Below are 13,198 nucleotides of genomic sequence, written 5' to 3' on the forward strand. Positions count from 1 at the left end.
CCCTTCTCCAGGGCCTCGATCTGCTCGTTGGTGAAGGAGGTGCGGTTGCGCTGCAGTTTCCTCTTGAGCCGCAGCCTCAGCTGCGAGTCTTCGTCCGCCGAGGAGTTGTGCTCGGAGTTGCCGTCAGACGTGTTGTCGTTGAGGAGGCCGTCGGCGCCTGAAGAGAGAACCGGAAGGTTGCGGTTGCAGAGGAGGGTTGGATAGAAAAAGAGCGAGTCTAAGATAAAATCGTACGGGGAGGAGGGAAGGAGGGAGGGCGGGGGGTGTGTGGGAGAGATAGTGTTTGAATTAGCGAAGAGGGAATCCAACGGGGGAGGGGAGAAACTAATTCTTATTCCAAAAGGGTTTAAAACCTACGTATGTATGTACAAGGGGGAAGAGGAGAAGTGTGATTGATTAGATTCTCGCATTTGCATCGCTAAGAATTATTTGCGATGCCTGTTTTTTTTCTCGGCGAAAAATGGCAGTGAAGATTTTTCTCGGGTCTCACAACGGGTAAGGTCTCCTTCTCTCCTTCCATCTCCTTCCGACATCTCCTTCCGACGTTTCAATGAAGGACTCAGGAATCCAAATTTGGATTCGTGAATTCCTGATGACGATGGGAGAGTTGCACATCGACACGTCATAAGGAAATATGGAGGGCCTTACCCGGTGCGAGACTCGAGATATCTTCACTGCTAAGTATTATTACTGCGAGAGTTCCAATGAATACGATATGCAACTTATACCGCCCTACTATGCAATATTAATTTCAAAATGATCAACTGCCATCAAACGCAGTAGAAATTTGAATGTAACTATAATCGAACTCATTTCGTACCGGTTCGTATCTTTAAGATTTAATCAATTTATTTTGTATGTCCTGACATGCGGTCCGGAGTGTTTCCAATGTAAGATTGCAAATAAACAACGAACGATGGATTCTTTAAAATCACGATCTACGGTTGAAAAAATTGAGTCCCAAGAATAAACTATGATTTGCAAAAATTATATAATATTTATCGAGTATACATGCTAGTGTTGATAATGTGCTGATAAGTGTAATTAGAGATTGACAATCAAATGTTCAGGAGGCTCGGCGTTGATGACGCTCCGTGCACCAGTTTTCGCTGATGGGATCGGCCACTCCCATAGTCTTTACAAGTGGTAAAATATTACGTGAAAATGTGTTGTCCATAAAAGATAAAAATCTTTTATGGCCAACACATTAAAATCGAAGTCTTTAAAATCGATCCCTTTGGCCTTAAGCCTGCCTCAACATCGGTTGAGGTATTTGATAAAATATTCTATGTAATTTACACCCCTAACTGAGCAGCCGGGAAGCTAAAAGCATCCGTCACGAGTGACCTCGGCGCGAACGACCGGACAAAAAGCGGGCAATTGACCCTATCATTTGAGAGACCAGGAGAGGGGTAAGACCACTGCTAAAATCCATCCACCCCAAGGGACACGATGAGGAGAGCTGATGAAATCGCGCCCGTAAAGACTTGCCGTTCCCCCCGACCAGCAGCAGCAACAACCGCTGGTGAAAACCCTCGACCAAAACAACAACCCGTGTCCTCTCCCTATTCAGAAGCAACCCAACCTTGTCCGCGGGGGGGCATAATGTTCCCGACCCTCAGCCCCTAAATAGATAGCATTTAAAAGGGATCGCTTAGGCACTGTCTACTGAGGGGCCGTAGGGAGAGCAAGAGGGGTCGCTTCATAGCCCTGCGAGGTCCTCAGCTCTTTAGCAATTGCAACCCTAGATGGTTGGGCTAGTACGATGGCTAGACAAATAGGAAAAATCGTCAATGGTGGTCTAATGACAGGTACCGAAATTTAACTCGATTGTTGGTATCGAAACAAAATTCGATCGTATATGTGATAAACTGCCGCGCGGAGTTAAAAGTTGCCTGGAGGTAAAAGTCTCCAAGACCGGGATACGGACCGCGGGCTATTGGCTTTCCGAGCCTTAGAAAATGCCACAGGAATCAAAGAACCACGACGGAATCGTGGTTGCTCAGTGACCCGGAACGCCATTGGTCCTTAGTTCTATTTCCGGTGCAGAGGAATTTTTCCTATGCCAATTAATACGATGGTATACGGTCAAAATAGGTGACTATCATCGCCACGCAAACACCGTCACTGACCAACAGCAATTGTTGGCCTTCGACAACTTCGACACAAATCACATACTAGTAAAGACTAAATTGATCATTCGCCTTGACCGGGATTCGAACCCGGATCCCCCGATTTCCGGTCGAGTGCTTTAGCCAGTTAAGCTACCGAGGCGTCATTCTTCCCTGTGGATATTTTCGGGGGATCCGGGTTCGAATCCCGGTCAAGGCGAATGATTTTTTCTCTGTGGATCTTTCGCACGATTGTGGATTGCGGGTGACTCCCGTAAAAGTTATCACCGCGGCTAGTCCCGGTATACTTTAGACCAAATTGATGGTCAACAGTTTGCCTTTGGTCGAAATTTGAGAGCATGACGAAAAACAACGGTTATCGATGTAATACCTTCTTTGCCTATACCTTGAAAGAAGTCTTCCTCGGTTTTTCACTAGATCAAATGATTAACCAATTCTCAGGTTGCAATAGCTGATTGCTATCAAAATGCTTAGTATTCGAACTGGCGGAAAATCCGCGAAGATTTCACTCATAATGTCATAACTGATCGCAGACAATAAATGGCTATCAAAAATCAAGGACCATCTGACCCTAGGCAGCTGATTATGTTCTACATGAGTAGACCGTCGCTTCGTTCAATGTCAACATACACAGATCATGGATAATGAATGATTATAGATGACGAGCGCTCACGAAAAATCAACATCGATATTGAAGCATGTCGATATATTTTTAGCCATCAAATCTCAACCATGATGCGAGAAGGAGGCGTTATCCGGCGTGACTTTAAAAAAATTATAATTGAGGGGGTGAGGAGCCAAGGGGTGCAAGTGATTTTTTTAAACAGAGTTAGCTCCTGCAATAAGGTAAAGAAAACAAATGAGGTCAACTAGATATTTAGTAATGCAATTGATTTTCCACTCAATGTCAGCACAGAACAGTGACTCACTTATATCCCTTGGCTGCCAAGTTTTCTTCTATCAATTTCTATAGCTAACTCTGTTTACAAAAAAATCACTTGTACCCCTCGGCTTCTCAACCCCACCATTCATTTCGAACGACTAAGAAAAAAAATTCCACAGGATGATTTATTACTCGACCATAGATTCGTAGAACAGTCGACATCGCCTGGTGATCATTTTACAGAATATATTCCTTAAATAGCAAAGTAATAAAAAAAACTATCCTCCTAGATTTTGCTAGTTAAGGAATATCTTCGGAAAAGTGCTCACCTAACGATGACGACAGTTCGACGAAACTAAAGTCCTGTAATGAATCCTGTTTCTCCCCCGAACCATAAAGGATTTCAATAAATGCTAGTCGTAATTTCCTTAGAGCACTCCTTTTTTACTTGTAAACGGCTGGTGTCCTAACACACCCCCTGCCACACGCCTTTTAGGCGGCTTGCGGGATTTTATGTAGATGTAGAATCTTTCTGTGCAAGTTCACCACGTTTTTTTCTTGTTGGCCGAACACGATATCAATAAAGCTTATCAAACAAGCCTATGGGAATACAAATTAATGAACCACATCCCTTGGTAACCCCTACTATGGTGAGAACAATTTACCGGACATATTCCTAAAAAATAAAAAAAAACCTATGCACAGACGCCCTTCTTTGTTTTGTTAGTTAAGTAATATGTACATTAAAGTGCTCACCTGACGATGCCACTGCTCGACGGAACCATCGTTCCATAATAAATATTCCTCTGCAAATGCACGAAGTTTTTTCATATTGGCTGAACACGATATCAATGATGCCTATCGAACAAGCCTATGGGAAACTATTGTCATAGTGAACCCCATTCCTCCGATCACCCCTACTATGGCGAGGGTGACAGTGGGTGGGGGTAAATGAGTCCGTTTGCCGGCTACGAGGAGGAGTCAACCCCGGTTTACAAAGCGATTCTCCCCCTGGGGGCAGGTTCTCCCACAGACACACACACACACACACAACTATATACATCCCCCGCCACCCCTTCCACGCGTAAACACATACACGAGCGCAACCGATGATCCCCCACCCATCCTCCTCCTTTGTGATCCTATCCGTAACTCACCCCTCCACCCCCGAGGCACAGAGAATATAACGTAACGGGATTGCGATTGGAGAGTCATCAAGATAAGGAGGTTGAGCTTTAGGCCACCCTCCCTGTTTCTAGCATTGAAATCTTTTTCGACATGTGTAGATTTTCTGTTAGCGTGAATTGCGTATAACGTTTGTTTGGCATGAGCTATACTGCTGTGATCATCCGGGCGGGAAATGCGGCGATGGCAATCAGGGAAGTTATGCAGCCGAAATAGAGAGAATGACAGTAAATTGGATTCAAGTCGTTCCACCCAGAGGGGTGGCAGTAAATTTTAAGAGAAAAAGTTGGAGGGCACACTAAGTCAACCTTGAAGCAGCAAGTATTCTACCTCGGAACCCAGTATCGCTACCATAGGTTTTGATAGGGAAGTAATTTCCTCATGACAACGCCATATAAGACAGAAATAAATGCCTTTTACACCTCGTGTATGAGGATTTCGCACATACCTAGACTTAGGAAGTTTCGAAATATTAACGTTCAGCAAAAATTATAGTAAGAAGACACTTCCTTAACTAGTTCCTTTATCTCAAAAGGAAATATCCCGCAATTAAGGTTCTTCATCTCCCCAATACTCAGATTGAACAGAGAATGCATAGTAGCACTATAGTGATCTCGCCTCATCTCTCTTGGAAGGAGAGCCCGGTCAAGTGGGAGATAAGTTTTTAATTCAGCAAAGTATCACACTCATTCTATTTCTTTTATGTTTAACTGGATTTTAAATGTTTTTAGCCATCATTGTGTATAAAAACTACAGATTCGTATTTAAGTCAAAATTATTAAGATTAAACTAAACCTAAGACGCAACTGAAGAACTAAGAAGAGATCAAGGAAATAACCGAGGACTATACATTGGTGTAATTTCACGGAGAAAACAATTAGTGTCAACTAAGAAAAAGAAAATAGAAGAAATCTTATAAAGCTATGTATATCATATTCTTCTCTTTATCAATTTTTAGTCCATGGTGACTAGCAATTAAAAAAATATAAAATTAACACAAAAAATGTTTTGAAATAGATTTTCGAGGGATATTCTAAAATATTGTAAACACGATGGACCAATAATTGTGTTATCCACTTAATTTTGTTAAAACAGCTAAAATTATATAAAATATACCAAACTTGTATTCTAGCGCAAGAGACACTGATTTTATGAAAACTTACGGATGTTAATGTACACCACCAAGAGCGGAGGAATGAACTCGTTCTTGCACAAATAAAAATGAAACACTTAGTTGGGAAAACAATAAACTGTCGGAAGATCGCAAAACAACAATGAGTAGAATCCATGAAGAACTAGATTCATTCACCTTGAACTACTCCTTCAAAATACTAAACTAAACAAATGTACACACCCATCACATGACGATTCAAGACCACTTGACCAAATGCGATCGTAAGGAGAAATAAATAATCTTTGATCTGAGCGCCAGCCAAAAGAAACCCAACCCTCTTGCTAAGAGACCTTTTCCGAAGGGCGAAACTCAAGGAAGGCGAAATTGGAGCCGCTTCGCTTCCTACCCTAGACGAAGGAGGCCGTTCCCCCAACCGTCCGACCCCTGCAGCAGCGACCCCCCGCGCACATGGTGGCACCTCACACGTCTCGCCCCTCCCACTACATCAACGACCACTCCATGAGGCACTTGCATAACGTAATCCCCCCCCTCCCTCCCCCGCACTAACCCCCGAGAATTTCTCCATCTGCCTTCCGCCCCTGCCATTCTCCCGGCTAACCATGAGATTAGCCGTGGGGCAAACACAAAACCCTCCCTCCCCCCTCAATCAGCACCGGACTCTCCCCCTATAACGTTCTCTTCCCGGTCGCATCAGTTAGCCGCGCAGGATGAGGGGCGATGGTGCCTGGCTATGGGGATCCTCGGCAACCCTCCGTATGCCGGTCAGGTCACCCACTCCTCCCCCCCCCCCCAACCCACACACGCAGCATAGCCCTCCTTCCCATCAGCGTCACTCCCTCTCCCCCGGCCCAATCATTCCAGCACACTGCACCCAATGTGATTCCATACCCTCCCCCCCTTTCCTACACGGCAGGCCTGTTTCCCTTATGACGCAACCGCGACAGACGGCGGCGCGTCTGTGGACGGACCCCGAGGGGCGTGGGTGGGTGGTTAGTCAGTTGAGGAGCAGTATGCCCCCGTCGGTCGGGAGGCGCGGCGGGGGGTCGCATTGTGAGGGATCTAGCGATCATCTCCCCGGGAGCGAGCGACCGTGACTACTACCCCAATCAATCGAACGTCTTGATACAGTGACTACGTTAACCGCCTCCCCCCCCCCTACTGTAAGCTTATCTTGCAGGAGAACTCTAGTAAAACGAAAAAGCAATCTATATTCCAGAATATGCAATGCAACTGAACACAAGTTCATCTTTCATAGAGAGATGCAAGATTCGACAAGACGCAGCACAATACTTACCATGAAATTCACTGGATTGGGATTAAGGACTAATAATATTCATCCTCTATTCTGCAACGAACATTCTTCAACAAATACGAGACTCTTACCCACTATCTAACGCTATTCTTTGTCATATAAAGCTTCACATGTAAACGAAAGTTAGCGAAAGGATAATGAAATTAATACTGAATGGCATTTATCACCACGAAGTCCAAGTAAATGGTTTGAAGTGCGATGAAAGATTCGACAGAAATCGCAACACTACTAGCAATGGATATAAGAATCCTTATTTGAAATGAACATCTAACAATAGTCATTCATTTTCCCATTCACCGGGAAGTTAGCATACGTAAGCATTTCGTTAATAGTACGTATCACAAATGAAATAACTCGCACTCCGTAAAATATTATTTCATAGTATACCATACTTATAATTTTTTTAAGTAAACAACATTTCATAGAAAGCCTGATAACCAAGTAAGACAATCTTTTATAGAAACCAAGAGTTCTAACGAAAGCTACATCGATAGGGGAACGCTAGAACCCTTCGCTAGACGCGAGCTCACGTAAGTAATGATTTCATAGGAGTACAACTAACGCTCCAATGTTAAAAATTGAGATTATCAAAGGAAATATTTACAACAATTAATAATATGCAATTAGATTTATGTTATTATCAAACGAATTTCTGCCCTAATTGGTTAATTACCCTGACTGTAACTTAACTTTCCAGACTTTCAAATTCAAAATCTTTGAACTCAACACGAAATCAGGAGACGCAAACAAAGCATCGCAATATTGTCGTAAAAACGATAAATGATGGTAAACTAAATAAGAACTGTGCATAAAACCCCACTTGATAATGATCATCTTCTACCGCCCTGCACAATAAAATTCCCCTCGTAACATGCTGCCAGAATACCCGCTGCGAAGCAATAGCCCGGGCGATATGAAAGACGCGAGCCTCTCCTGACCTCCGGACGTTGGGGGAGAAAAAAATACTTCTCGTGCACTAGAGAAAGAAAAAAATCCTTTTGAGGGAGATTCTGGTTTGATCTCGTTATTATCCCTCCCTTCCGGTCCCAAAACACTTGACCTTCTCACCACCCCTACTCCAAATCTTCGTGTCTCCCTGAAAAACCCTCAACCAAATGAATTTCTTCGTGTTTTGATGCAGTAAACTTAGGGAGAGTCCTTCGTACCCTTCAACAAATCCAATACACCATATGTGCAAAGCGTGTTAAGAATTCATAAAATATGAGAGTGTTTTTTTAAAATACTTTGCGTAAGATAAGTATGAATGAAACAGCTATATAATTACTAGTAGCTGGCGCAAATTTGTGGAAATCCTTTATCGTAGGTATAGAAGAAATAAAAACATGGCTATTTCCACATGTTATTTTTTTGTGACTGACCATGGTTTCGTCACAGCGTATTTTTTTTGTCCAGGAGAAGAGTTACACGTAAATTGACCAGCATATATTACAACAAAAAAACATCCAAACCCAACCCCACCCATTTTCCCAACCCATCCTTTTTTTATATATTTACTGGTCAATTTACCCCTAACTTCTCACCTTGACAATGTTACGCTGTAACGAAACTATGGTCGGTCACAAAAAATTACCATGTGGAAATAGCTAAGTTTTTATTTCTTCTATTCCTACGAAAACAGCTATATTCACCATACTTCTCACCATTATGAGGACGCCAAGGAAAAAACCTAATGGGTCAGCAAAAGATGGTGGCAGAGGATTCTTTGATGATGATCAAAAAATTCAACTTACTTAGTAAAATGTCAGTCCTCTATCTATTTCTACCAAGGTTTCAGCAATGCAGGAATTGTTTGAAGGCCCGTTTGGAATTGAAAAACACGAGCACAGTAGAAACCTTGGTGGGAATTAATAAAAGTCAGAAATTTCAATCGTTTCTAGCTCAACTTGGTGGAATTTCGCCATATTAATGGGAATAATGACTAATTAGCCATTTTCCACAACGTGCATATATTATTCAAGGTTAATAACGGAGTTTTACCCTTGAGAATACTGTCCCGCTTCTAGTAGAACAGGAAATAACAAAGAAAAAAGAACATTGAACGAAAACACGTCATAATACTCTTAAGGTATATTAAATAAAACTGCACCATTTGAGTGGAATTGTATTTTAACAAGAAATGCATATTGTCGTCCGTCGCTGTGCGGGAAAAAAAGTATCAACAATATTAGGTATAAATATATTTTACATGATAACTGGGAAGTATTATTTCAGCACTTTAAATACTAAAATACGACTGCTATTTATATTCTGTATTCCGCAAAATATTGTCCACTGAGCGCAGGTTCAAATCACGGAAATTAATTGTGATTAGAACTTTTTGAAAGTTTCACTTCTAATCTCTATTTTGTAAAATTGATATAATAGGGAATTTTGTAAAAATATCTACATAAAACGTGGCCCAATTAATGCTGTTCCAATGGTACAAAACGTTTTAGGCGCACGATAGTAATCGGAACGTAGGCCATCCATTTGGTTGCCGCGGAAGAAAGCCGCCCGCGTTTTCTGCCAGGCGTATCGCAGCCAGTGCACCCGCGGTCTCCGGTCCAATCCGCCACGTCCTCCACAGCAAGGGGAGGAGAACGAGAGGGGGAGGAGTGGGGGGAGGGGGACCCGATGGATAATTTGGTGCGGCATCCCCGATGAAATGCATCGTTTTCCGCAGAATTATTCAACGATTCAATCGAATGAACTCAAACAAATTTGGCATCCACCTACAAAAAGCCTCTCTCCCGCAGCAAAATTTCCCGCACAGCGACGGGACGGCAATATGCATTTCTTGTTAAAGTACAATTCCACTCAACTGGTGCAGTTTCATTTAATTAGATGACGCGGGTCGCAGCGGAGTAAAGGGGTGGGGGAGAGGAGGGAGTGGGGTGGGATGGGGAACAGGGGAGGGGGTGGGGGAGGCAGCGGAAAAAGGTGAGTGGAGGAGTGGGGTGGATTAGGTAAGTAATTTAGACTGCAATTTATTCTGATTGGTCCACATCCTCCTCCCCCTGTCCCTCGCGGGCAGCACAGCGCCAATCCCACCCCACTCCACCCCCCACATACCACCCCCTCCCTCGCCTCTCACGGTGCTTTGAGTGGACGGATCCGGCCAACTTCCCATTCGACCATGAAATTTGAAATTTGTGCACATGATACAGAGTGCGTCCCTTTTGGCCATGTGCAAACGCATGTGCTGCGCCGTCTTGCAAAGGCGAATACTTTGCGAGAAATGACTCATAGACTCAAATACTCACAACTTATAGAGAGTTTCGCACCTGATCTTCACGCCAAGAATTGGATATTACTAGGAATTGTAATTTTAATACATATTTTTTCATATTACGCATCACGAATAAAAGATAGAAGAAATACTACCATATACACAATAAAATTGATTTTCTGATATAATGTCATTCAACGATTAGAGCTTAAGATTTGAAAATAGCAATGTACGATTTGATTAATCAAGGGTATCGACTAACTAGGGTAAGATATTGGTTACTCTAATCGAAAGATCTCATATTTATATCCAATGTCTTGGAAACTCCAAGGCAAAATTTGTAAGAGTCGACATATTCTATAAAATTAATAACTCCGGTTTAATCTCACAGGGTTGAAGGAAATGAACTTCCTCTAATTCAAAACCATGATAATGCCAGTGGCTTACTCCGGAGTGATATCAACCATGGAAAACCTAAACCAACTTTCAGGTTGTATACAGAGTACATTGTATTAATTAATCTAGATAGTTATTCCTTGCCTAAAATATTTGCAATTGACAAATTCATCTAACCATTGTATCGTTTAAACGGTGATAACAAAGTCGTTATTACTCCCATTGCCATAGAAACTTATGAGTTTCTTTGTTTTTTAAACTCTATCACAAGCAAAATTATAAAGAAAATGGTAAACGACTACATCATAAATATGGCTAGCTACAGTTTCTTCACTCATTAGAAATAAAGATACAGATAAGTTATCATCCATTGTCAGAGTGATCTATGAACTCGGAGACACCCAGTCTAGCTGGACGGACGACTTTCGATCCCTCCCCGAGGCTAATCCTTCCGGAACACAATTCTCGCATTGGAGTCCGAGCGTGGAAATAAGCGTCCTTGGCGAACAGCCACCTCACCCGCGGCGCCGCCCGCCCTACGGATAAATTAATGCCCTCGCGTAACCCTTTAGCGGGACAAGAGATAAATGCTGAAGGGCGGGTGCAGACGTAAACACCAACGAGGTGGGGCGATAAGTCAAAAACCATTCGGACTAATTGCGCGGCGACGTTTGGGAGGAAGAGGATCCTACCAAAGGGCTATACATCGGAAAATATCACGATATTTTTACCATGCCTACCGACAATTCGATATTTAGTGTTGACCGCAGGCAGTGCATGGTTTTTATATGGAAAACAAATAACTAAATGGATATAACGTCGCCATAAAGCAAAATTAAAATATCGCTCCCGGTAAAATTCCGTGATATATCATCCGATAAAAAATAGTCTGATAAAATTTTAGAAAATATCAACTAATAAAAGCCTGATATCTAGATTTATCGCTTAATAATCCTTTTATCCTGATATATTCATCATAAGCCGATGTTTTATCTGGAAATTTATCTCGATAGAAACCTTGACATTTTTATCTGGCGCGATAAAACGATAGTTATTGTATCGACAACTAACGTTCTATCGAGTTAAAAAGTTATCGTTATTACCAACTATCCATATTCCTATTGAGAATTCTCAACATCAACAAGGCCCGGGGGCTGGGGTTATTCCACCTGGAGAATAGGGCAGAAGGAAGTCCTCTATAACGATCCCCGCCCCCTTCAAACCTCACCCGAACACAAACGCCCTCTCCTCCTTCCTCGATCCTCCCACGCAGCGGTGTTTTCCGCAAGACATACTCCGGTCCACGATACGGCCTACCCCAATGGGCCCAATTCATCGGCGCAGGAAGACAGATGGCTGGATGAGGACTTTGGGCAGGTTAGAAAGGAATAGGAGATTGAGTAGCCCCAACCGAACGAAGATGCTTGTGTACTTTGCGATGATATCTAGGAACTACAACGATCACCCAGAAGACACGCTCACTAATTTAGTTAGTAGAGTGAATGTCCAACCAAGTTGACACCCACTTTAATATATAATCAGGGTATCCCAGATATTTTTTAGGTATACACTCTGACCATATTAACAATGAAAATATTTACACGGAGTGTATTTTAGCAAAATGAGAACATAATTTTTGCACAAGTCCAGAAGGTATTGCTTTACGTTGCAGCAGCTTCACCAAAACGTTCAAACATTCCTAAGAAGGACAACGTTCCTTGACAAAAGGTGAGTGATCAAGATACAATAGAACTTGGTTTGAAGATGAAGAAATTAAAAATATTTAATTTTTTGGCACTAAGCGCGGTATTCAGAAATGATAAATAAGACGGAAATCTAAAAAATATTATCCAGCGTACATAAAAATTCTCTACACTTATCAGCGTATGCATTACTACTTTTCATTTCCAAATTTTATACAGTATCGCACTCTTCCATTTTAATAACAACCTTGTTTTGTGTCACTCTGATGAATTCCGTAATATATAATTGAAATGAAATTCAGTATTATCCGTCATCAATCCAAAGAGCATGATATTTTTCTTCGATTCCGAAAGATGATTATTAATTAGTCCTAAAAAATAATAGAAACTTAAAATCTCGACGAAGTCCTCAAAGCAATTGAAATATTCTTTCCAAGATTTTATCCACCTTCATTACGATGGAGTTAATAAAAAAATACTCGGAACAAGTCAGTTCACACTGGAGCCAAGTAAGCGACGCATTCATTGACTTCAACACTTTGCCAATAATTTCACAAATGAAATAAAAAAATATACAATGGAGAAAGTATTAACGTAGCAGTAAAAACTCACTCCGACCTACCGTTACACAGCCTAGGTGACTTTGGTATACTAAAAATATAACTCAGGAATCATCTCTCACAAATTTAAAAATTAAATTTAAAAAAGCAACCACTTATAGGCTAAAATGATGATGCTAGATAATTTAAAAGTTAACCTCTAAGGCCAAGCCAAAACTCTACGGGACTAAATGGTTCCGACAATACTGCTCCATCGATACTAAATAAAAAATAGCGTTCCTACGTTCGCAATGCCCGCAAAGCATGAGAAAGTTCCGGAGCTAACACGTAAAATTATCTGGAAGAGAGATAAGAAAGGAGATTTGACCTAAAACAGACGATAGGACAGCCGGAGAAGAAGGAAAATAGGCGGAAAACGAGATACGGGAGACAAGGGCGGGTTCAAACGTTGATGGATGTCTGATTAATGAGAGGGAGTGAATTCGCAGCCAGTGGGTGTATGTGTGTGTACACCCTTGAAGATCCCAAACCCCTTCGACATCCGTTTAATCCGTGAATTAAGCGTCGAACGGTAAGAGGACGGAGGGAGGGAAAGGGGGGAGGAGGAAGGTGCAATGACTCATGCGACCTTAACTCAATTTTCCCCTTCCACCGCTAGCAACC

The 13,198-nt window shown here is 42.1% G+C and overlaps 1 protein-coding gene across 2 annotated transcripts in view; it reads right to left on the reverse strand.

Annotated features, from left to right (window-relative positions):
* LOC124162367 (paired box protein Pax-6) overlaps nucleotides 1-13,198 on the reverse strand; it is a 188,002-nt gene that overhangs the window by 59,495 nt on the left and 115,309 nt on the right. For both annotated transcript variants that reach the window (XM_046538881.1, XM_046538880.1), the window contains exon 4: nucleotides 2-157. In XM_046538881.1, coding sequence (XP_046394837.1) covers nucleotides 2-157 — 156 coding nt within the window. The remainder of the gene's footprint in view (nucleotide 1; nucleotides 158-13,198) is intronic.

The sequence above is a fragment of the Ischnura elegans genome, chromosome 7 (genome assembly GCF_921293095.1).
Source record: "Ischnura elegans chromosome 7, ioIscEleg1.1, whole genome shotgun sequence".
Classification (NCBI taxonomy): domain Eukaryota; kingdom Metazoa; phylum Arthropoda; class Insecta; order Odonata; family Coenagrionidae; genus Ischnura; species Ischnura elegans.